Source organism: Jaculus jaculus, chromosome 2 (genome assembly GCF_020740685.1).
Source record: "Jaculus jaculus isolate mJacJac1 chromosome 2, mJacJac1.mat.Y.cur, whole genome shotgun sequence".
Taxonomy (NCBI): domain Eukaryota; kingdom Metazoa; phylum Chordata; class Mammalia; order Rodentia; family Dipodidae; genus Jaculus; species Jaculus jaculus.
In genome coordinates, this window is record NC_059103.1 from 95,640,838 (window position 1) to 95,666,825 (window position 25,988).

General features: G+C 45.1%; 1 protein-coding gene across 1 annotated transcript; it reads right to left on the reverse strand.

The window, feature by feature from the left end:
* Positions 1-8,244: 8,244 nt before the first annotated feature.
* On the reverse strand, positions 8,245-24,637 carry LOC101614371 (cytochrome P450 2U1). Its single transcript, XM_045143524.1, has 5 exons — positions 24,178-24,637; positions 16,155-16,790; positions 13,774-13,935; positions 11,564-11,731; positions 8,245-10,752 (listed from the first exon to the last, which is right to left on the reverse strand). Exons 1-5 carry the CDS (start codon positions 24,635-24,637, stop codon positions 10,574-10,576), a joined length of 1,605 nt encoding a protein of 534 aa, XP_044999459.1. The 3' UTR covers positions 8,245-10,573.
* Positions 24,638-25,988: the final 1,351 nt, after the last annotated feature.

Sequence of the window (25,988 nt, forward strand, 5' to 3'; positions counted from 1 at the left end):
GTACCTTATCAAGGACTTTTGTGTTTGTCCGTCAGTGGCATTGGCTCATAATTGTCTTTCCAGATTTAGCGAGGTGTGGAAGCAGGAACATTGTGTGGCTGTCAGCTAGAGTCGGCTCTAGTGAGTACTGTGGGGGTCTCTGACAGTCCTTGATGGTAAAGACTGTTCGGGGCCTCATGTTCTATTTTTTTTTTTTTCTTTGCAGGGATCCTACTGACTAAGAGGATTCCTCTTGATGCAAGGTTGTGCAAGCCTAGGGGATGGTGAGAGACGGGCTACTTGCTCTTCTAGCCCCTTTCTATCATCTTGTGTTCAGACCTTTTGGTTGTTGCTGTCCTTTCACTAGGTGCTGCTGGGCTCTGAAGCTCCCCACAGGTACTTTCATCAGGGTTGCTAAGACGTTGTTTGGGGTTGGAAGTGCCTTGTTGACACTGCTTCCAATTCCCACAGATTTATGCTTAGAAATGTACTTTCCTGTTCTTATCAGATCTTCCATATGTACACACGACTATTTTTACTCTTTATTTTATTTTATTTTATTTTATTTATTTATTGTTTAGAGAGAACAAGTAAGCGAGAGAGGCACAGAGAGAGAATTGGGTGCCAGGGCCTCAGCTACTGCAATGGAGTTCCAGATGCTTGTGCCACCTAGTGGGCATGTGCGACCTTGTGCTTGCCTCACCTTTCTGCATCTGGCTTATATGGGATGTAGAGAGTCTAACACAGGTCCTTAGGCTTTGCAGGCAAGCGCCTTAACCACTAAGCCATCTCTCCAGCCCTAGTTTTACTTTTTAGACATGGTGTCCATTTTTTTAAAGAGAAAAGATGAAATGCTATAGCAAATTAAAACAATTCTATATACAAATAACATGAAAACCCAAAACTCCCAGGTAGGCCACAGTGGTGTGTGTCTTTAATCCCAGAACTGGGGAGGTTGAGGTAGGAGGATCACTATGAGTTCAAGGCCATCCAGGGCTACAGTGACTTTTAGGTCTTTCTGGGCTAGAGTGAGACTCTACCCCCCAAAAAAAATCAAAACCAAAACCAAAATCCATTAACCCTTAATGGAGTCTGAGGAGGAGAGCCAAGAAGAATGATGTCCTATTCTTCAGTTTTTCTAGCTTCAAGTGGCATCAAATGAAACCCTGAAAGCAGTCTTATGTCCCTGAGGATGAAGGAGAATGACTCTGGGGTGAATTGGTCAGTGGAGCCTGCAGATTGGGGTGCTGCAGTAGCTGTGCTGGCTGCCTTCCAGTGGCCCTTACTTTGTGTTATTCAAGCTTGGAGGTTAGCAGACAAAGAGAGAGACCTAAATGTAAATCAGATGGGTAGGGTGCAATCTCCCATGTTCAGACTTGGCAGTCCATTAAGCCTTAAAAGAATCGGGCTGGAGAGAAGTGATGGCTTAGTGGTTAATATACTTAACTGCAAAGCCAAAGGACCCAGGATCAATTCTCCAGGACCCACGTGAGCCACATGCACAAGGTGGCACATGCATCTAGAGTTCGTTTGCAGTGGTTTGAGGTCATGGTGTTCATTTTGACATGTAAGAAAGAGGGAAAAGATGCTACTTTATTTCTAAAATAATTAACTATTCCAGCACCATTCCTTGCTCCTTCTAGAATGGTGACACTCCTAGACATTTCATAATGAAGTGAACTGACCACTACATGATCAGTGCTACTCTTTCACATTTCAGAGGATGTAGATTTATGCTATTTTGCTTCATTGTTTCAGGTGAATATTCTGGAGTTGCTACAATATTGTTTACAGCTCATTGTTTTTAAGATATTGGGCTGAAGAGATGGCTTAGTGGTTAAGGTGCTTGCCTGCAAAGCTAAAGGACCCAGGTTTGATTCCCCAGGACCCACATAAGCCAAATGTACAAGTGGTACATCTGGAGTTCATTTATAGAGGCTAAAGGCTCTGGTGTGCCTATTCTCTCCACCCTCTATCTCAAATAAATAAAAATGAACTTTAATCCAGGTGTGGTGGTGCATGCCTTTAATCCTAGCACTTGGGAGGCAGAGGTGGGAGTTCAAGGCCTCCCTGAGACTACATAGTCAATTCCAAGTCAGCCTGGATTAGAGTGAAACTCTACCTTGAAAAACCACAAATCAAATAAAAATGAACTTTAAAAAAGATATTATCACTGTATTTTACAATGAGATTGTTCAGCCAATAGTAGGACTGCTAATAATCAACAATGAAATGAAGCAAAAATTAGGAATAGTTAAGTCTAAATTATCTTTAATCACTTACTAATCTGTGAACCTTGGAAACAGAGTTTAACATTGTGGTAGTTTGAATGAATGTCCCCCGAATGAGTCAGGATTTTATTAAGGCTTCTAATTTAGATCTGCACCTGGCTGGAGGAGGTGTCACTGGGGGTGTATCCTAGAGCCCAGCCCTAAGGTGTGGGGTGGATCTGGAATTTCAGTCTAAGGATATGCAAAGTGCCGGAGCTTTGCCTCTAGTTCCTGGAGTGTGCCTGCTCGATTTGCTAGTGCTGGGGGTTGCTTTTTCTCTCTTTGCTTGGAACTGTGAAAAGGAGGCCAACCTCTTCTTCCATTATGGAACTTCTCCTCTATCTGTAAGCTTCAACAAATATCTTCTTCCTCCAATAAACTGTGTCTGGTCTGGAGGTTCATCCAAGCAACATCCACTCTGCACTTGGGCAGCTAAAGCAGGATGACTGCTGATGAGTTCAAAGCTACAAACATGTATTAACTTGAGTACCTCCTCAGATGTTCAGTATCAATGTTGTATTTTCCACATGCAGCTTGGAGTTTCTACTTAAGCATGTGCCCACTTGAACCTCAGGAATAGAGGTCCTGAGCTTCTGCAGCCCTGATGATAGTTTTTTTTTTTTTTTTTTTTTTTTTTGTTTTTTTTTTGAGATAGGGTCTCACTGTAGCCCAGGATGACTTGGAATTCACTAGGTAGACTCAGGATGGGTCAAAATCTCATCGATCCTCCTACCTCACCCTTCTGAGCACTGGAATTAAAGGTGTGTGCCACCATATCCAGCTGATTATTTTTATTCTTTTTTCGTTATTTTATGTTTATTTATTTGAGAGAGAGAGAATTGGCATGCCAAGACCTTAGGCACTGCAAACAACTAAAGACACATGTGCCACTTTGTGCATCTGACTTACATGGGGCCTGGGGAATTGAACCTGGGTCCTTTGGCTTTTCAGGCAAGCACCTTAACTGATAAGCCATCTCTTTAGCATTGATTATGCTTATTCTTGATTTTATGAATGAAGATATGGATGTGTTTCATTTTTTGAAAGTTCACCCAGCAAAATATAACTAGATTGTCGTAGAAGCAATGGCATCGCTAAGCTGAGTAGTCTTGGGCACATAAGCCTTGACTGAATGAAGTGATATGCAGTGTTCGTCATGTTTTCCTGACCCAGCCTCATCCCTCACTGAGAAGTCCTTAGCAAGATTAGCTAATCTTCCAGGAGGGGTGGCCCACGCCTTGAAAACTCTGCACTTGGGCAGCTAAAGCAGGATGACTGCTGATGAGTTCAAAGCCAGCCTGGACTATATAGGGAATTCCAAGCCAGCCTGGTATATAGATGAGATCCTGTCTCAAGAGAACAAAAATAATAATAATAAAATACCCATTTAGCTAACGAACTAAATTGATTTAATAATGAACAAATAGCTATTCAACAAAATTTGGTTTTAAAAACAATGTAGATTTGATAGTGCCAAATTACTGCCTTTCTGTGTGGCCACATGGCACTGCTGCCATGTGAAGGGAAACAAGTATTCTGGGCCACAGCCGCAGGCACTGAGGTGGGAGACTAAAATCAGCGGTAGATGTGCCTGCTGGCCTCAGTTGTCTACAGGGCCAAACATCGGACTTGCTTCATCCTTCCTTGGTACAGCTTGCTAACTGAGCACTGGCTCTGGGACCCTGCCCCTGTGACCTCGAGAGCTGGAGCTGGGAGACACAGTCAGCACCAGAAGTGGGAAGGTTCTAAAGGAAATGAACAGGAGATGAGATTAGAGAGTTCTTGGGAAAGGTCACTAACGGGAATGTGGGAGAAGTGCTCTTGGAGGAGGTGGCCTTTGAACCAGGCACTATAGGAGAAAGAATGGCTATGAAAAAAGTTGGCTGGGGAAGGAAGGATTAGCTCACCTATAGGTAAGATGAAGACTGGTATATAAAGCTCCTTCTCTCATGCTGGGAAGGTTAAGAGAGTGTAGGGGTGAAGGGAGTTTCTCTTCCTTCTCTCTCAAGGTTTCAGTTTTTAAGCCTTCTATGGTAGCTTGAATGCATGTCCTCCAATAGGTCCAGGAGTTTTCTTATAACTTCTTGGTTTTCCAGCTACTTGCCTGGAGGAGGTGTTGCTGGGCAGATTCTACCCCTAAGTTGTTACTGGAGGTGGCTCTGAATTCCAGCATAAGATGTGCAGCGTGCTTGAGCTCTGCCTGAGGTCCCTGGAGTGTGCTTGTGGTGCTGGTGGGGTATTTTCTCTCCGTGTGGACCTGTGAAAGGGGCCAGCTGCTTCTGCCATTACAGAACTTCCCCTAGATCTGTAAGTGTCAAATAAATTCCATTCCTCTCACAACTTGCACCTGGTTTGTAGGCTCATCCCAGCAGTGTTGAGGCTGACGGCAACAGAATTGGTACCAAAGAGTGCCTTGTCACTGTGTGGTGACTCTGAACATGTGGACGTTGGTCTTTTGGAACTTTTGTTTAGGAGGAATGGGCATGGACTTTGAACTGACAACTGAAGATGCCTTCCAGAGTGATATGTCAAGTTTTATGGGCTGTTCTGGTGAAAGTTTGAAAATTCTAAGTGCACAGAGAATTGTATTTGGAGGCTTTTTGTATGAGCCCTCAAAGGGAAAGGAAAAACTGAGACATGGCATGATGACCCTGATAGACCAGTGGAGCCTTTGGAAAATGGATCATGGTTTGCATGGAGACCCAAAGATTTTTTTACATATAACAGGACTGTGCAAGGGCTACCATGGAGCACTGTTTGCTCAGGATGGAAGTTTTCCCCGGGTATTCGGCCCAGCTGCCAGCAGGGTGGTGGGGAGGGCAGCATCGGAACTGCAAAATTTCTAGACCGTCAATCACTGGTTCTGATATTGGATTTGAACTGTAGATATGTGATGTTTGCTTGATGGTTCCTGAGTTTGCATTGGTCCAGTCTCTCCTGGTTATAGCTTATTGCAGTTGGAAATGTTTAGTCTATACCATTATATGTTGGAAGTATGTAACTTGTTTGATTTTTATAGGACTCATAACTAAGACAGACTTGGGACTTTGGAACTATCTTAAGTTGATAAGGACTATGGGACCTTTGAAGTTAGCTAAACACAATACACAATATGAGATGGCTATGAATTTGGGGCCAGGAGTGCAATGATGTGTAGTTTAAATGGATGTCCTACAGTAGGTTCAGGAGTTTTATTATAACTTCTTTTTTTTTAAATTTTTTATTTGAGAGCGACAGACTCAGAGAGAAAGACAGATAGAGGAAGAGATAGAGAATGGGCGCGCCAGGGCTTCCAGCCTCTGCAAACGAACTCCAGACGCAGTGCACCCCCTTGTGCATCTGGCTAACGTGGGACCTGGGGAACCGAGCCTCGAACCAGGGTCCTTAGGCTTCACAGGCAAGCGCTTAACTGCTAAGCCATCTCTCCAGCCCTTATTATAACTTCTTGAATGTCCAGCTACCTGGCTGGAGATGTCACAGCCCTAATGTGTTATTGAGGGCAGCTCTGAATCCAGCCAATGATATGCAGAGTGCTTGAGCTCTCCCTGGGATTCCTGCAGTGTGCTTGTGGTACTGGTGGACCTGTGAAAGGGGGGCAGCTTCTTCCACCATTATGGAACATCCCCTGGATGTGTAAGCTTCAAACAAATTCCATTCCTCCCATAACTTGGGCATGGTTTGGAGGTTTATCCCAGCAGCATCAAAGCTGACTACATCTTCCCAAATGAACTAGCAAAAAATTAATGGGAAAGAAAGCTTATCAACTCATTGATGTGAAAGGGGCATCATACAGTGGCCAGTACCCAACACTTCAGGGATGTTCCAAGGGTTTTATAGCTTTCTGCATAGAAAGGAGGGAGACAGGGCTGCCGGCCATCGGGTAGGGTTATGAATGACTTTTAGGGGTGATGAATAGCCAATGGCTAAGGACAAATTTCCTCTGGGTTCTGGGAATGTCACCTGATTTTCTATCTCCTGTTAGTCTTCCTTGGTTAGTGCATTTTAGATCTAATCTTCAAGTAGTTAAGGGACTTTTAGAAACTGTCTCGTGTAGCATTTGCTAATGGCCAAGAATCCGCAGACCATTATCTGAAGGTGATGTCCCTACTTAACTTCAAGAGACAACTCAGTCCTGATCCAGAAGAGTCATAAGATCCATCCTTCTCTCGCCTGTTTGGGGCATGGATGTGACAGACAAGAAAGCTGAGCTTGCTTGGGTACCTCTCTGTCTTGAGATAAGGTCCTCTGACTGTAACTTCACTGTGAAGGCATAGTTTAAAAAGAATCACAGCTGAAGAGATTGCTTACTAATTAAGGCACCTGACTGCAAAGCCTAAGGACCCAGGTTTGATTCTCCAGTACCCACGTAAAACCAGGTACACAAGGTGGTAGGTGGTGCATGTGTCTAGAGTTTGTTTGCAGTGGCTAGAGGCCTGATGTACCCATTCCTTCTATCTGCCTCTCTTTCTCAAATAGATAAATAAAAAAATAAAATATTTATAGGGCTGGAGAGATGGCTTAGCGGTTAAGCGCTCGCCTATGAAGCCTAAGGACCCCGGTTCGAGGCTCGGTTCCCCAGGTCCCACGTTAGCCAGATGCACAAGGGGGCACACGCATCTGGAGTTCGTTTGCAGAGGCTGGAAGCCCTGGCGCGCCCATTCTCTCTCTCTCCCTCTATCTGTCTTTCTGTCTGTGTCTGTTGCTCTCAAATAAATAAATAAAAAATGAACAAAAAAAATTAAAAAAAAAGTATTTATAAACAGGAATCATCGATGCTCTTTTCTAAAGCCCATGCCAGCACTACACCATGGTCCCTCTATCTGAAGGTCAGTTCCTCTTCCATTTACCAACTTGACATTTGGTAAAAAGAAATATGCTTGGTAACCAAAATAAAACAAAAAGTAAACCAGACATGACACCATCTTCATTAAAGTAGAAAATTTAATAAAACCAGTGAAAACTGCTAAAGCTGAGTCAGTTGTTAGGCAGACTTATAAAACATAGGACAACTGTAGTTACATTTCACATGAACCAGGAAGTGCAAAACTGTAAAATATCCATTTTACAATTAAGTACATAAGTGTGAGAAAGCATCAATGGTCTTTTTGGTGGTGTTATATGTAAAAACATCTTAATTTCTACAGCTTGAGGCACTGAATGAAAAAAATAAAGTTCTGCATCTAGTACCATCTCACAGAAGGCAGAAATGCTTTAGTCAACTTAGCTATAAAAATTCTTTGGTTGGGAATACTGGAAATCCATATATGAATTAAATTGTATGGAAATTGCTACTGCTGAGTTTCAAAAACAGAAATTTCAGGTCAGGAGCTGACTGTCTGGAAGGTATGTATTGTAACCTATACATACCTCACCTCATCTACAATCTTCATTAACTCTCACTCAGTCTCATTGTATTCTGTATACTAGCCTTTCTTTTTTTCCTTTTTTTTTTTTTTTTTTTTTTTTGTTTTTTTTCAAGGTAGGATCTTACCCTAACCCAGGCTGACCTGGAACTTATTCTATAGTCCCAGGCTGGCCTTGAACTAATAGTGGTCCTCCTACCTCTGCCTCTTAAGGGTGTATAGCACCACATCTGGCAATATATACATACATATATATTCATTCATTCTTAGTTTTTTGAGGTAGGGTATTGCTCTAGCCCAGGCTGACCTAGAATTCACTATGTAATCTCAGCAGGCTTTGAACTCACAGTAATCCTTCTGCCTGGCCACTGAGTGCTGGCATTAAAGATGTTTGCCGCCATGCCCAGCCTTTCTTTTTAAGAAAGAAAAATCCTCAAGGCACTTAAAAGTTAGCCTATGTTTTCTTATCTGTTCTGCAAGTGCTTGCTTCTTTCTCTTTATAAGAAGGAAGACAGGGCTGGAGAGATGGCTTAGTGGTTAAGGCGCTTGCCTACGAAGTCTAAGGACCCGTGTTCAACACTCCAGATCCACATAAGCCGGACACACAAAAGTGAGGAAAGCTCACGGTTACACATGCCCACTGGGTGGCGCAAGCATCTGGAATTTTATTTTAGTGGCTGAGGCCCTGGTGAGCCATTTCTCTCCCTCTCTCTCTAAAAATAAAAATAAAAAATAAATAGAAGAAGGAAGACAATGTGGCAGATCATACAAAGAATGGAGAATCAAAAAAATAATACTTGATTATGTAATCTCCCACATATTTCTGTTTATTCTCATTAGGGCTTTATAATATCTAGTAATTCACTTTGTTAAGCATTCAGGGGTCTGCTTGGGAATATGTCCAATGCAGGGGAAAACCTGGCTTCACATTCAGAGCTCCCTTGGAATGCCACCCTACTAAGATCTGACTACTCTAAAGTGGTGGGGAGACTGAGGAAGCCAGAGGTGGGGAGAGCTGCTGCCTCTGGTACAGTCAGCAACTTGCCTCTTCCTTTCACTTACTTCTTAAGCAACAAGCACTCTGGATCTTTCCTTGCCCTCTTCTCTATCACGAAGAACAGCATCAGCAACGTCCTTCATTAGTGACTGAGAGAGAGGGCCACAGAAGTCCCCGCTACAGTTCTGGAGTCTTAAGGTGCCCTGCTAAACTTGTTTGAGCTAGTTACCCTGAATGAGGAATCAAGTCTAGTAACTTTTAGACATTGGTTTAAACTGATACTGACAAATAGCATATTGATTTTAAAAGTTATTTTTTTTCTTTTTAAGGCAAGTTCCCACTCTAGCCTAGATGGGCCTCATACTTAACAGTGATCTTCCTACCTTGGCATGGCATGCCCTCACACTTATCCACAAGCCCAGTGCTGGGATCAGAGGTGTGAGTCACCACACTTGGCCTCTAAAACCACTCAGTAAAAACACAGCTAGTAGTTGGGATTTTCCTGAGGCACCTTTCTTGAAGTCATTTCCAAGGCACCGCAAGAGAAGCAACAGGGCAACATCTGTCCAGGTGTCCACTGGAACGAAGGACGGGTAACTGCGCAGGCCCACTGCAGACCAAGTGGGGGTGGTCCTGAGAAGTGGCTCAGAACGCAGTCTCTTGTCAGTTCCAAGGTCTAAGAGGTTCGAAACCCAATGGTGGCACTTTTCAAGTCTGGGCCTCAAGTTTGTAAGCTGCAGCTTCTCAGTTCTACACTGGCACCTTCTTAGTATGAGAACTATACATGTGGGCAGGCGAGGCATTCGGTGTGGCCAGCCTGAGGACAGGCTGAGGACAGACACAGCTGCTTAGGCACTGCCACAGGGGCAGCTGAAGAAAGCCACTCTTGGGAGCATGGTTTCACAGGGTGGCAGGGAGCTTGGGACTGATAATGACATCCAGAGCAGCTCAGTGCTTCCTGGTGCATGGCAAGGCAGGAAATACCCACTGTTCGGGTAAAAGGTACTCACACATCTCCAGACGGCCTTTGGAGGGGCCTGTGAGGACCACGTGACTAGAGGGGCCCTCTTTATGCAGGGACAGTGTTTCCTTGCTACTGAGCACTCAACGACCAATCACACTGGGGCTGGTGACAGCACAGGAGAGGAAGACTCAAGGTAACTTGAAAGAGAAATCCTTTCCCGACCATCTCCACAAGTGCAGTGTCAACATGTCCAAGCTCAGTGTCCAGGGCTCAAGCCTTTGCCGTTCACTCGGCAAAGCTCACGCTGGTTCCTCCTTGGCCAGACTCGCTGTCCATGGAGCTCAAGTAGAAGACAGGCGAATCACAGTATAGAGGATATGTTAAAATCCAAATTTCTTTCATCTCAAAATAGTGGGCAAGGGAACATTTTATCTCAGCTCCAAAACAGATCAAACTCCAGTCATAAACAAAAAGAATGCCCATAAGACATGAAGCCCAATGAAACTGACAGACTCTGCACTAAGAAAAGAAAAAGAAGAAAAAGAAAGTCCTGCCTCAACATAAGCTAAGCCCACATTCCGCTCTGACAAAGTGTCCGTGGCTGAACACCATTTTCTTGCTGTCAGGGGCTTAAAAAGCCAGCAGGAAGACCTTTACTTCTGCATTAGGTCTTAACAGCATTTTGGCCGTGTCACAAGTTATGAGGCCTTTGATCGGCTTTAGCGTTGAGAAGCAGAGAGAAGGCAACTGTGTTAATCTCGCTTAACCACAGCACAACAGAGGCTGGGAGGTGAGCCTGCCCACTGGTGGATCACAGGGGCGCCACCAGCATGGCTGCGAGCCCTGAGAAGGCAGCCTCCACCACGGGTTCTGCCCTTCCCGCCAGCTCCCTGACCCGAGTCTGTCCTGGCTCTGAGGATAGCTGCGCACACTGTCAATCACAACAGAAGTGGTGGAGAAGGACACACATTCTGCCATTAACCTCTTCCTAGAGGCACCTTCACCTCTTTGAAACGGTTATATTAAATGGATGTGGGGCTAACGTTAGACCGAATCTTCCAGTCAGGATGGGCTTTTCAGAATCCTTGGGCAAAGCGAAGGTGAAGCTCTGCATGAGACTTACAAACATCAGAAATAACTCCATCTTTGCCAGCTGCTCTCCCATACACACCCGCTTCCCTAAAAGTGAGATCAGAAAAAAAAGGAACAATTATTATAGCATCCCTTTTTCTATTTTATAAAGTATGAATTTATATGAACTATCTAAATGGAGTATTTTAAGTAGAGAAATGGAGAGTATTAAAATAAAATTACCACATGAACCAAGTATCTTCCTTCAGTATATATGGGCCAGAATTTGCACATGAGTTCACATTTCCATTCCTACTCAAAAAAACCCACATTCAGCTGGACATGGTGGTGCATGCCTTTAATCCTGTGCAAGGCCAGCCTGAGACTCCATAGTGAATTCCAGGTCAGCCTGGGCTAGAGGGAGACCCTACCTCGAAGAAAAAGAAAAAACAAAACAAAACACAAACCCCCCCATACTCAAGGAGACCAGAACTATATAGACAGGTCCAGTGTGGAACTACCCTGCCTATTCCATTCCTGTTTATCTCTCCTTCACTGTCATGTGGAGGACTAAGAGGAGGAAGGTCAGATTAGTCTCTGGAGCCTTCCTTTACAGAGAGACAATCCCACGTGTCTCAATCTGGGCACCTTTGAGGGGACCTGTAAACAGACAACCCCGCAGGCACCCACCTAGCAAATCAGAAGTTGTTCTTTATGTGACACTTCCCTGGGATCCAAACCATAGCCTAGGCGATCCAGAAAAGAGTAAAGATGAAAACCCACACGTTTTCATTTCCTTTTCACTTTTCTTGGCAGTGCTGGGGATCACTCTGCCACCAAGCTTACGCCCCTAGCCCACAGTTCGACTTCCTGTTTGAAAAAAAAAAAGTTCACTTAGAAGAAGACAGGTTTAACTGACCTATCCCAAAAGGGATAAAGGTTTCTTTTTTCAGAAGTTGTCCTTGGTCATCCAGAAATCGATTAGGACAGAAATCATCCGGTTTCTCCCAGAGGGCTGGGTCTCTGTGTATTGACCACAGGTTGGGCAGGATCATTGTGCCTTTAGGAATGGTGTATCCTTGGAGAACTGAAATAAACAAAAACAATCAAACCACAGTGTCACCCAGCATGTTTTTACTAATAGCAAAGAAAAAAAAAAACCAAAAAACAATTCCATACTTTGCATTTTAATTAGCTAAGACTCAAATCTGAGGTACTTGAAGGCACTCAGCAATTAGTGCCTTTTTCTCTGCCTCAGCCCAGGGCCCAGCCTGAGACAGAGCAAAGGAGGTACTGGAATGCATGTTGAACTCCATCAAGCCATGGAGACTTCCAATTTCGAAAACCTTAAAGCAGAAACAGGGCAATGTAGGAAAACTTTCCCTAAGAGTTATACCTTCCTGTGATATGCATCTGACAGTGTGGCTTACAGCCCTTTCTGCCCACACGACAACATGACAGGAAAGGTAAACTAAGAAAAGAGACGGACCAAGCAGTCAGAGCTGGCTCTTACCAGCTGACATGTTAATATATCCCATGGGTACTGCACATTTCATAGAGGATCTAATCCGGACCAAAAAAACTGTTAAGTGATTTAATGTCATTTATTAAAAAAAAAAAACCCTACCTCCTATAACTATAACACATTCAGGCTCATCATATGTGTTATCTGTAGGAGTAAATTCCTTTGTTTTGAAATAGCGTTTTACTCCATAACCCACTCAGGGCTTTCCCTGAACCTGAAAATCCTCCTATTTTAGCCTCCCAAGTACTAGGATTAGAGATGTGTGCCACCATGTGTGACACAAAGCACATTCCTTCTTAACGGGAGATTTAAAGACATTCTGGGGCTAGAGATGGCTTAGCACTTAAGGTGCTTACCAGCAAAATTAAAGGATCCAGGTTCCATTACCCATTACTCACGTAAAGCCAGGACAAAGTGGCAATGCATCTAGAGTTCAGTTGTAGGGGCTGGAGGCCATGGTGTGCCTATTCTCTCTAACTGCCTCTCTCTCAAATAAGTAAACAAATTAAATATTTTAAAAAAAAAATTCTGAGGGCTGGAGTGATGGCTTAGAGGTAAAGGCACTTGCCTGGGAAGCCTAAGAACCCAGGTTCGATCTTCCAGCACCCATGTAAGCCAGATGCACAAAGTGGTACATGTGTTTGGAGTTCATTTGCAGTTGCTGGAGGCCCTGGCACACCCATTCTCTCTTTCTCTAATAAATAATATAAAAAAAGACATTCTGAACATGACCAACTGGAAATGGTTCTCTGTAGGTGAAAGGCTAAAGTGGGTGACCTTGGAATCAGGTAGGAGCCATCTAACTTTTACTTCCTTTTCATTATTTATTTATTTGTGTGCATGTGCATGCTGTATATACGGGTGTGCCAGAATCTCTTGGTGTTGCAAATAAACGTCCATCTGGCTTTATTTGGGTGGCTGGGGATTGAACCCTGGCCAACAGGCTTTGCAAACAAGCAACTTTAACTGCTGAACCATCTCCTCAGACCCAAAAGCATGGAATTCTTTTTTTTCTTCCAAATTTATCTACAAGTGTGTGCATGCACACAAAGGCCTCCTGCCACTGCAAGCAAATGCCAGAGGCTTGCCTCAGTTCTTGTGTCTGGCTTAGATGGGTGGCTTGGGAACTGAACCTGGGGTGGGAGGCTTTGCAAGTGCCTTCAACACTGAGCCATCTTCCCAGTCCACCATCTAACTTTCAGATATTTGGTTGAAGACTTACACAATTGAATTGGGCAAATTTATATTTTAAATCCTTAATTCCATATTCAGACTGGGTCTTTTGACTCCCATCAAGTCCAAATGGACCTCTGTTAACTCTGGAGTTTTTGTGCCAACACAGCTGGTTTCTACCATGGCAGTACTTACTTCACCAGGACAAGGGTGTTTGCCCTGGAAGCCAGAGGGCAATTAATAACAATTAGCAGTGTTTGCATGCCAGCAGCCTAATTAACTAATAAACTAAGGACTGGGGCATGCCCTGGGCCTTTTCTCATCTAGATTGTAAGGCTAATCCAGTGCATGCCACCCCCTCTGGCTCTGGCCCACTGGGTCGAGGCTGTGCTCACCCCATGGGCATGGAAGAGGGAAAACCCCAGACTTGCCTGTCTTCTCTGAGGTCATGTGAGGAATGGCGAATGGCACCACCACGGTTAGCCTCTGTACCTCCATGATGGTGGCTTCTGTGTAGGGCATCTGGGCCTTGTCCATAAGGGAAGGGGCACGGTCATGACCAATCACCTGTTCGATTTCTTCATGAACCTTTTCTACGTCAGAAAGGATAAAAAGAAACAAGATGATAAGCCTGGGAAAGAGCTGAATCAGCAACAGTCATGGTCATGCATGCCTCCCTTTATCACAAGGGGCAGCTGGCAATGGTCACCTGACTAAACCTTGGACAACTGCAGCGTTGGTAAGACATGCTAAGTGGAGACAGTGAGCCCTGGGGCGCCTGCATGCCATTATGACTTCGAAGGAGGATAGCAGAATAGAGGAGGACAAAGGAAAAGCAGCCCGGATTTGGGGCACCCTGCTTCATGCTCAAGTGAACTTGGCATTGGTTCTCTAAGCCTTGTGAGAGTGCAGTGATCCCTGCCCATGGGATTTGCTATAGCTGGATCAAGAACATCATGTGACCTGTTCCCCAGCGTGGTACTATTATGAGCAGGACCTAGTGGGAGGGTTTATGCTATCAGAATTGCACTCTTGAGCAATAATGGGCCCCTGGCACTTCCTCTTTCCCTTTTTGGCATCTGTGTTGTGCGGACAGTTTTATTTTACCATGCGCTCTTCACTATGATGTGCTGCCTCACCAAGGGCCTCAAAGCAACAGAGCCAAATGACCATGGACTGCGGCCTCGGAAACAGTGAACCAAAATACACCTTCTCCTGCGTCAGCTGCTTATCACTCAGGTTCTACTGCAGCAGGGAAAGCTGATCAATACAGGGTTCATACCCTTGTGATGTCCCGCCTTCTACCAAGTTGGTCTGTGTGATCAAAATAAGGCAAGTAGTGATAGCAGGTGATTTCTGAGGTTGGTAGCTCCTGTCTGGCTCTCCTCTCTCAGACCACCCACCATGGGGGAGGCAGCTGCCAAGCTAAGCAGCCTAACAGAAAGGTTGGATGGTCAGGAGCGGGCCCATGCCCAGCAGTCATGTGCATAGCTACTATGAAATGGATCCTTTTGTCCCTATTAAGCTATAATGACTACAGCCCAGCCAATATCTTGCCTTAAATCATAAGAAACCCTAAACTAGATCATCTAGGTTAGGCCCCTCCTGATACTCAGAAACTTGATTACATAGTAAGTAGAAGTTGTTTTAAGTTGCTTTTTTTTTTTTTGTTTGTTTTGGTAAAATCTGTTATTCAGAAATAGGTAACTAATACATGTAGTCCAGTAACATCCATAGTAGGAAGAGTAATTGCTCTCTCATGATGTCCACACTTTAATACCCTGGTACTTTGTAAATAAACCTTACACGGTACCTTAGTCCATTTTCTGTTGCTATAACAAAAAACCCAAGGCTGAGTATTTTACAAAGAAAAACTTAGCTCACAGTTTTGGAGGCCCAAAGTGCAAGAGCAGACACTGGCTCAGCTTCTGGCAAGGGTCCCCTCTTGGCTACATTATAGCATGGGTGATGGCATCACGACAGGAAACACATGAGAGGGATAGGTCACGTGGCAATTAAGGCAGGGGGATTCAAGGTCTAAGTTTACTTCTTTTATAAACCACTCTTGTGGGAACTGGGGTCCTATGAGAACAACATTCATCTGTTACAGCTACATCACCATGATTCATTTACCTTGCCAGAGGTGCCACCTGTGAAGGGTTCTGCCACCTCATTATGGCCTAAGGACAAAAATTCCTGCACATGAAACTTTGGGGGGATACATTCCAAGCAATTCCAAGGAGACTATATTGATTACATTAAGGACCTACAGATGGGAAGGTCACCCTGGGTTATTGAGTGTATCCAATCCTAGTACAGTCAGATGCCATATAATGATGTTTTAAGTCACCAGCAAACCACACATATGAGTATGGTCCCATAAGGTTATCTTGCCTAGTGACGCTGTAGTAATTTGAGGTTAAGTATCCTCTGTGTTTACTCAATGGAAGAATCACTGGAATGGCACACTTCTCAGAACATAGCCCTGTCATTAGGCAAATTGGGTTTTAAACCAGCAGAGCTCCAAGAGGGAGCAAAGACTCCAGAAGCATGGCCAGAGAACCATAGCACAGCTGGATTAGAAGATGGAGGAGGGACCGCAACCAAAGAGAGGAGTCCAGCCCAGCCAGCAGAGACTCAGACGAGAGACTACAACAGTGTGATTGATATTTAGTCCTCCCTCCTATAAACTTAAAGCTCTACTGCTAACCCTTTCAACTGTCTATGAAACACAAGGGCTTATTTTGTTTTCCAGCCTGGAAGAAGACATTAGTGCTTGGAGGCAGGACTAAAGAACACATCTATCAATTACTTTGTACTTCAGGATACAGTGACATATACAGCAGGCACCAGAGCAAAGAGTTGGTTGTGGTGTCGGTTCCAGCAATGAACAGATCCCCAATGATATAAAATAAGTAATCTTCATTGAAACTACTGTTGCTATTGTTTTTCTTCTCCTCCTCCATGTGCACAAGGTACATGTCTATGAAGTCCTGAGGGTTCTTGGCATCTAGAGACCCTAGATGGTCTTTGATGATTTTTTTAAGGAAACTGGTTATATCCTTTTCAATTTGTCTTAATTCCTTAAATGGCCCAAAGGGCAGGTAGTAAAGCCAGGGGCATATATTGACCAGGAGGAGCTGGCTGTTCAGGCAGATTTCTAACCCTCGAGACATAAAATCCAGCATCCTCTTAAATTCCCTGTTGGTGTAATCAAAGCGCTGGCCAAAGCACAGGGAGCAAATGATGTTAGAGACGGCGTTGCTGATGATGGGGAAGGGGCTGAAGGGCTCCTCTCCATGCTTTTCCAGTTCTTTCTTCACATACTTGAACTCTTCGATAATCTTGGGCTCCAAGCTAAGCTTTCCCAAACCGAAATGACGAAGAGTCGAATGAGAGAACTTCCTCTGTTGTTTCCAGATGGGGCCGTAGTGTGCGAAAACCACTCCTGCAAAGCACGCAGAGAAAGATCGGGGAGTGAGAACGATGCTGGGGAGCACAGAACAGGACCAGCCGGGGAGCACGCTCTGTACTTTTCAAGTCTCTTAGGCAAAGTTCATGCCAACATAAAGGCATTCATGAATGGTTAACAAAATTTAGTTATATAGTGTGTTTCCATAACTAATTAATTTGCTACAAAGGTGTTATTATTACTATCATATAAGTATTTTATTTATTTACTTACTTATTTTCAAGCAGAGAGAGATACAAGAAAGAGAGCAAAGAGGCACACCAGGGACTCCAGACAAACTCCAGATACATGCATGACTTTGTAGATCTGGCTTTACATGGGTACTGGGGAATCGAACCCAGGTCACTAGACTTTGTCGGCAAATGCTTTAACCACTGAGCCATCTCTGCAGCCCAGAGGAGGTGTTATTGACAGTAACTTTAGGTAAAATGAAAAGCAATGAGTTTCAATGTATAAAATTAGTGCATATTGGGGCTGGGAGATGGTTCAGTAGGTAAAGTGCTTGTTGCGCAAGCATGAGGCCTGAGTTCAGATCCCCAGCACCCAAGTAAAAGGCAAATATGGTGGCACATGCTGTCATCTTAGCACTGGGAGACAAGAAGATCCCCCAGACTTGCCGGCTACTGTTATTGGTGAGCTCCATGTCCACTGAAAAGATACTGACTCAAAATTAAGGTGAAACATGGTTGAATAAGACACACATCCATCTCCAGCCTCCACATGTATGTGTGTACACAGATACATGTAAACTGAATACACGTATGTTTAGAACATAGGTGTTTTGAACATAGATCCATCTTGCTTACTGTATCTTCCAAGCCTGGATCTGCTATTGTGAAATATAAAAAGTATGTAAATGTACACTGATTGTTTTGTTTTGTGTATGTGTGTGGTTCCATATGCATGTGTAGAGACATGTTTATATGTGAGGGCTGAAATGTATCACATCTGATTTTCATTTATATTACTCTGATTGTTACCAAAGATCAGAGCAGCTTTTTTTTTTTTTTCCCCCAGGTAGGGTCTCACTGTAGCCCAGGCTGACCTCTGCCTTCCAAGTGCTGGGATTAAAAGTGTGCGCCACCATGCCTGGCTCAGAGAAGCTTTTCATGTGGTTGTTGGCAAGGTTTCTTTCCTATGATTTACACTTATCTGCTGTGTGAAAATTTTCTATAGATTCTAAATAAACAGACCTTTCATCATGAGTTTTTTTTTTAACTTTAATGGTATTAGTTGATAAACATAGGTTTCAAATTTACATGTAGTTCATTTATCAATATGTGTTTTGTTTATTTTCTGGTTTGAGACAAGGTGTCACTCTGTAGTCCAGGCTGGCCACACACTTGCCACAACCATCCTGCCTGAGCCTCCTGAGTGCTGGGATTACAAGCACAGGCAACCATGCTTTGCTTATTAGTTTTTTCTTTATGATTTCTGCAGCAAGTCATATCTTAGAAATCTCTTCTTATCTTGAATTCAGAAGCATACTATTTTCTTATAATTTTTTCAGGGTGAATTCTATGACCTACTTGCATTCACATCTGTGAGGATGGATTCCAAGTAATTTTCACTGTTTAGGTTGTCTGTTGTCTAAGAAGAATTTCCCAGACAGCCTTTACCCCCCCACCCATACTTCCATTCTTCCTCCCTCATCATCTGCAATGCTGCCTCTGTTGTGCATGTCCCATGCACAGGTGGACTGGTTTACAGGCTCTCCAGTCTGCTCTGTTGCCCGTCACTGTACTTAAAACACATTATCTTAATTATTTATTCATAAGTTAAAAATTCACTCAATTAACAAAACATAATATATAAGCTGGATGTGGTGGTGCACATCTTTAATCCCAGTACTTGGGAGGCAGAGGTAGGAGGATCGCCGTGAGTTCGAGGCCACCCTGAAACTACATAGTGAATTCCAGGTCAGCCTGAGCTAGAATGAGGCCCTACCTCAAAAAAACAAAGAAAAACCAAACCGAATCAAAACTATATAGATATATATATGTATAAACATATGTACATATAATCTTATTAATAAGATTTAACTATGATACAAATTTCAGGGCTGGGGAGATAATTCAGCAGCTAAAGGTATTGCTTGCAAAGTCACCCCAGGTTCAATTCTCCAGCATCCACATAAACCTGGATGCAAAGTGGTGCATGTATCTATGACCCCAAGGGCCTAGACAATGTCGAGGGAGTGAGGAGACAGTGAAGTTCACTGACCAGTTAGATTGAGGTTCCTTTGAAGTCAGGAAGTTCACTTGCAGTAGCAAGAGACTGTCTCAAAGTGGTGGAGCACAGACACCTCAAAGTTGTCCTCTGACCTCCACACATGTGCCATGGCATGAGCACCCATACACACATTCATGCATACCATCAATAAATTTAAAAACTATAGAAAAAGATGAAGGTTTCAAAGTTTGTTGTATGTATCACTATTATTAAGCACACTCATTAGAAACAGTGTATCTTTTTGGTTCTAAATAAAAAGTCTCATTTTATCATCATGTAATATCCTTCTAATTCTTAACAGTAAAGTATGACAATACAACTATTGTGGAAAAGATACTGCTTTTCTTTTCCTTTCCTTTCTTTTCTTCTGTGGTTTTTAGAGCAGGGTCTCACTCTAGTCCAGGCTGACCTGGAATTCACTCTGCAGTCTCAGGCTGGCCTCAGACTCTTGGTGATTTTCCTACCTTGGCCTCCCGAGTGCTGGGATTAAAGGCATGTGCCACCATGCCTGGCAAATACTGCTTTTCCTTTAACTATTTTCTCAGTATAAACTTTTCTTTTCAACTATTTTCTTAGTATAACGTTTCCCAATCTTTTACTTTGAACTCTTCTGCACCTTTGTATTTGGGATATGCATCTTTTAAGTGGAGCAAGAGGCTGATATCTCATTTAAAACAACATGTAATTGAATATTTAAAAATCCATTTGACAGCCTTTCCTTATCCAGTAAGTCTGGTCCTTTTATTTTTTTAAATTTTTTTGTTCATTTTTATTTATTTATTTGAGAGAGAGAGAGAGAGAGAGAATGGGTGTGCCAGGGCCTCCAATCACTGCAAATGAACTCCAGACGCGTGCGCCCCCTTGTGCATCTGGCTAATGTGGGTCGTGGGGAATCGTGCCTCGAACCGGGGTCCTTAGGCTTCACAGGCAAGTGCTTAACCGCTAAGCCATTTCTCCAGCTCAAGTCTTGTCCTTTTATGTGCATTACAAATACTGAACCCACATACAGGCCAGATCTGGAATCCCAGCATGCCTACAGTTAAAAAAAGAAAAAGAAAGAAAAAGAAACAGACAGGAGAACTTGGCAAAAGCTTGCGGGCCAGTTAGCCTAGCACACACAGTGGTGAACAATGAGAAAGACTGCCTCAAAAAACTAGACAGCAAAGACAGACCCTAAAAGCTCTACATGCATGCCATGGCACATACACATATCCATTTACACACATGAACATGCACACACATACACAGAGAGACAGAGACAGGGAGAGAGAGAGAAGAATGAAGGAAGGGAGGAGGGAAGGAGGAAGGAAAAGAGATAGGGGGAAGAACTATTTTCTCTTTTAGGTCAAATACATAACTTTTCTTGTCTTCATTCCCTGGCAGCCAGGTTATATGGTTTTTCTTTGTTAAAATTTCAATCAGAGTGAGCCCTTCAAGAGCCTTGTCTTGAGCCGGGCATGGGGCGCACACCTTGAATCCCAGCACTTGGGAGGCAGAGGTAGGAGGCTGGCTGTGAGTTCGAGGCCAGCTTGAGACTCCATAGTGAATTCCGGGGCAGCCTGGGTTAGAGTGAGACCCAACCTCAAAAAACCAAAATAAATAAATAAATAAACAAGTCTTGTCTTAGTCCAGAAGTATCTTGTTAGCACCAACTCCCGTCAGCTTCTCTCCCGTCAGTAAAGGCCAATGCTCCCAGGCACATTCATCTTGTTCATTGCAGGGCTGCAGTGATCTAAGGAACTGGTCGAACTATAGTCTACATGCAGTTCCAACTATCCCTGTTTCAGCCCAATGGCTCACGTGCAAGTCCTGTGATCACTGGTATCTCCAATTCCTGAGCCTTTCTGGATGCTGCAGGGGGAAGAATTTTCAAACTGTTCTCTTTCTCCCTGAGCCTAGCCACTCGGCAACCTCTGGGGTGTGGTGGTACTCTAGTCTTTAGTCAGCTGCCAATCCTGCGTCTACTTTGTCTTCGGATGCTGTGGTGCAGGCCTGTGGCCGTCTCTTTGTCTCACTGCAGCAGCAGAAGTACTTCAGTCAGAGTCCCTCTGGTTTAGTGTGTATCGAGACAAAGAAGGACGGGGAATGGCTTATTCATCCCTGACCAGAGCCGCCCTTTAGTTTACTGAATCCCCAAAGCTTAGGCAGCACTTCCTGTCTTTAACTATGGCCGAATCACTAGAATGAAAGCAAGCAGGCTAGTCCAGAGGCTCTTGAAGTATCAAATGATAAATGATAATAGCCTAGACGCTAGCATGGAGGAGGAGAAAAGTAGATGGATGCAAAATACCATCTGTGACAGGATGTTTGAGCGGACTGGAAGGGAATGCACTTAGAAATGGCTAAGATGGCCGGGCGTGGTGGCACATGCCTTTAATCCCAGCACTCGGGAGGCAGAGGTAGGAGCATTGCCGTGGGTGAGTTCGAGGCTACCCTGAGACTACATAGTAAATTCCAGGTCAGCCTGCACTAGAGTGAAACCTTACCTCAAAAAAAAAAAAAAAAAGGAAGAAAAGAAAAGAAATGGCTAAGATGGAGAAGAGGGGTGCTAAGGAGATGGCTCAGCGGGTAAGAGCACTACAAACATGAGGTTCTGAGTTTGATCTCCAGCACCCACATAAAAGGGACAGACTGCCTATGTATGTATGCCTGTACCCACAATTCTGGGGAGGATGGAGACAGGAGGACTAGTGAGACTCTCTAGTCAGCCAACTGAGCTCCAGATTCAGCGAGAGAGTGTCCCAGGGAAGTGAAGTGGAAACGTGATAAAAGAAGGCACCTAAAGTCTTTCTCTGGCTGCCACACGCATGCATATGGGCACACACAACTGCATACAAACATGCATAGACCACATGCACATATACACTACATACAATACGCAAAAACAGAGAAGGAAGCTGGGTGTGGTGGTGCATGCCTTTAATCCCAGCACTTGGGATTGCTATGAGTTCAAGGCCAGCCTGCATGAGACCCTACTTCAAAAAAACAAGAGAGAGAGAAGGAAATGGCAAGGATGGTATATTGCATGTACATTTCAGCACTCTAAAGAGAGAAGAAAAGGTGGCAGGTCTCTAAAAGTAGCCATGAGCTCAGAAACACATTACAAGCAGAAGCAGATAGAATGGCACAGAGAGCGGGAGGTGTGAACGGTGGAACTGGGTTTTGAGTGTGTGTCTATGTCTATGTGCATGGGCACATGGGCACATGGGCGGACAGGTGTTCCTCAGGCACTATCACCCTTGTTTTTGATACAAGGTCTCTCACTGGCCTAGAACTCACCAAGTAGGCCAGACGGGCTGGCCAGTGAGCTCCAGGGATCTGCCTATCTCCACCTCCCAGATTCTGAGATTACAAGTGCATACCACCAAGCCCAGCTTTTCATGGGTTCTAGCGATCTAACTGAGGTCCTCATGCTTGAAGAACAAGGACTTTACTGAGCCACCTCGTGGTCCCCATTTAACAGTTCATGAGCATTACTGCTGTGTGTTTGAAATCTTGATGCTAAAGCCTGGCTTTAGGAGACTCTACAAGCCCGGACCTCTTCATGCTATGTTCAAGAACAGAAAACAGCACTCCATTTATACAGCAAATGCATGCTGAACTCCTACATACACTTGGCAATAATAACTGTACTTCTGGTATCAGTCAAGCATTTGAGACTTACACCCAGGCCCAAGGTGACACAATTATATAGCACTGGTGAAAGAAAAACATGTATAATGAGACAGGCTCTAACAAAGGCCTGACCTACTTGGAGAGGCAGGGAAAACAGGCTCCCTGGAGGAAAATATGTTTGACACTTGACTGGTAGGAAACCAAAAACGTTTGAACCTACCAGCCAATAAAATTAAGGGGAGGACTGAAAAGGTGCAGGTGTGCTGTGGAAGAAGGAGTTAAGTAATAAAGACTTGGTGGAAAAAAAGGGATAGTGCATTCCACAACAATAATTAATTTGTTTTCCAAACTGCAAGATTGTGTAATATAGACTCCTATAAATACAGTAGTTACAGAGGCTATGAGCCAATACATTAGGTTTGCTAACAGGCTCTTGGTGTGTTTTCTGGGCTTTCTTAACGGACCAAAAATAAAATAAAATCTTAAAACTCTTGCAGGGGGCTGGAGAGTTGGCTTAGCAGTTAAGCGCTTGTCTGTGGAACCTAAGGACCCCGGTTCGAGGCTAGATTCCCCAGGACCCACGTTAGCCAGATGCACAGGAGAATGCACGTGTCTGGAGTTTGCTTGCAGTGGCTGGAGGCCCTGACGCGCCCATTCTCTCTCTCTGTGTCTGTGGCTCTGAAATAAATAAGTAAACAAGCAAAAACTTTTTAAAAAACTCTTGCAGAGCTGGAGAGATGGCTTAGAGGTTAAGGCACTTGCCTGGGAAGCCTAAGGACCCAGGTTCGATTCCCCAGGACCCACATAAGCCAGATGCACAAGGGGACACAAACATCTGGAGTTTGTTTGCAGTGGCTGGAGGCCCTGGCGCCCCCATTTTCTATCTGCCTGTTTCTTTCTCTCTCTGTCAAATAAAATAAAATAAACTACTAAAAAAAAACTCTTGCAGTCAAAACTTGATGGGTGGGGCTGGAGAGATGCCTCTGTAGTCAAAGGCGCTTGCTTGCAAAGCCTGACAGCCCAGGTTTGGTTCCCCAGTACCCACATAAAGCCAGATGCACAACGTGGCGCCAGTGTCTGGAATGCATTTGCAGTGGCAGGAGACCCTGGCGCGCCCATTCTCTATCTGCTTATTTTTCTCTATTCTCTTTCTCTCAAATAAACAAACCTTTACTACTTAAAAAAAAAAAAAAATTCACGGGTGAGAAGAATATTCTTCCCTCTTCCTAAAGTCTAGAAACTTCGGAGTCACCGACTGAAGGAAGAGTGAGACGTTTTCTGAGAGGGAGAAAACACCCTTAGAAGGATGGAGCCTGATGTCACCGTCTCCTTACCTCCTACTTCTGATCTTGAAACGAGTCACACCTGTCTTTCTGTCCCGGGTCGCGCGGAGGAGGATGCAGGTGTCGCCGCAGCCTGGGTACACTTGGAACCCCATCCGCCCAACCGGGGACCACAGAGCCGGCGGCCCACCCACCCACCCACAGTCCAGCGGCTTCGGCTCGGCTCGGCTCACCCTTCTCCTTGGTTACGATGGAGATGAGTGGCATCCGCGGGCGGTCGCTGAAGACCTCGGCCTGCTGCACCAGCGCCTCGCGCACGCTGTGGAAGTCGTTGAGGACCACCACCATGTAGTGGCCGATGAAGAAGCTGTAGACGTTGCCGTAGGTGCGAGCCAGTTTAGTGAACAGCACCTGCGGGGCCGGGGTCTCCGCCCCTCTGGGCGTCGCCGGGCGGTGCAGCCACCCCTGTCGCCGGAGAAAAGGCGGCAGCAACACGTAACCGAAGTTGCCCACCAGGGGCCAGGGCGTGGGTCCCGGGGGGATGCCCCGCGCCCGGTGCCACCGCAGCCAGCTCCAGCTCAGCAGCGCCACGAGGCCGCACAGCAGCACAGCGCCGCCGCTCGGGTCCAGCCGCAGCAGCACGGGCCCCGGCGGGTCCTCGGCCCGGGTGTGCGGCTGCCCCGAGGACGACATGCTCCGGGCACCGGCAGCCGCGATCGCGGGCTCTCCTGCGGCTGACTAGGGGAGGCGGGCTTGCAGACGTCGGCGGCGGCCCGGGCCGTGGAAGGTCAAGGGCGGGGACCAGAGCTCCACGCGCTCCGGATTGGCTGAGGCGCACGCCCGGTCCCCGCCCCTGCCTGACCGCGCCGGCGTGGAACCCCGGCACGCCGTGGGTCTCCCCCCGGATGGAGCTGGAGGGTTGGGGCGGGCCACGTTCTGATTCGCTCTCGACGCTGCACACCCCTGACTCGGGCTTGGCTGCGAGTGTCCTGAAACTAGTATGCTGGAATATGACCTTGCACTCTGCTGTCATTTGTCTTGTCACTTGAGGGGACGGACCGCTGCGACTTGCGCAGAGCTCCCTGTGGGTGTGCCATGTAAGTTTGAACACAGCAAAGATAAAGCAGCTAATGATATAAAATGAAAAAAAAGAAGGGCTGGAGAGATGGCTTAGCGGTTAAGCGCTTGCCTGTGAAGCCTAAGGACCCGATTGGAGGCTTGATTCTCCAGGACCCACGTTAGCCAGGTGCACAAGGGGGCGCACACATCTGGAGTTCGTTTGCAGTGGCTGGAGGCCCTGTCGCGCCCATTCTGTCTCTATATATATCTGCTTCTTTCTCTCTCTGTTACTCTCAAATAAATAAAAATGAACAACAACAAAAAAATTTTTTTAAGTGGGAAGAGTGTCTGTATTAACATTAGCATTAGACCAGACACGAAACGCTGAGATCAATTTTAAATGCGACGTGCATAATATCTTGAAAGCACATCCTTCTTGACTCCACCTTGACAATGGCACCTAGGTGCTAGTTTTCCAGTGTCTACAGACCAAATCCTGTAGTTTCTCTTGGTTAGGTTCGCCATAGAGTTGTCTATTCGAGGGCAGTTTTTATTGCTAATTATTTTGTTATGCTAAAGATCATATCATTATATATAATGTGTGGTGGTGGAGGTGGTGGTGGGATATGTGTGTGTGATATGTGCAGGTGCATGCTGCAGTGCCCAGAGGCCAAAGGAGAGTATCCACTCATCCATCCTTTTTTTTTTTTTCTTCTTTTTTTGATACCGAGTCTTTCTGAATGGGGAGGTACAGTTGTATCTAGCCCCAGCGATTCTCTTCTCCAGGCTCTGCTCTTCGCAGGACTAGACCTGCGTGGCCACCTCCACCTGTTTACGTGAGTCCTGGTGAATGGAACTTGGCTGGTGTGGTAGTTTGAATGGATGTTCCCCAATACATTCAGGAGTTTTATTGAAGCTTGTGACTTGGATTTCCAGCCAACTGCTGGAAAAGGTGTCACTGTGGGTGCATCCTAGGGTCCAGCCC

Bases quoted from the DNA above. Each gene is read 5' to 3' on its own strand.
- LOC101614371 (XM_045143524.1), bottom strand. From the start codon at position 24,637: ATGTCGTCCTCGGGGCAGCCGCACACCCGGGCCGAGGACCCGCCGGGG. The intron at 13,936-16,154 runs GTAATTGATAGA...TTTCTGACGTAG, and splicing joins ACTGTATCCTGAAGTACAAA to AAAAGGTTCATGAAGAAATC. The intron at 11,732-13,773 runs GCAAGTCTGGGG...TGTTTATTTCAG, and splicing joins CATGACCTCAGAGAAGACAG to TTCTCCAAGGATACACCATT.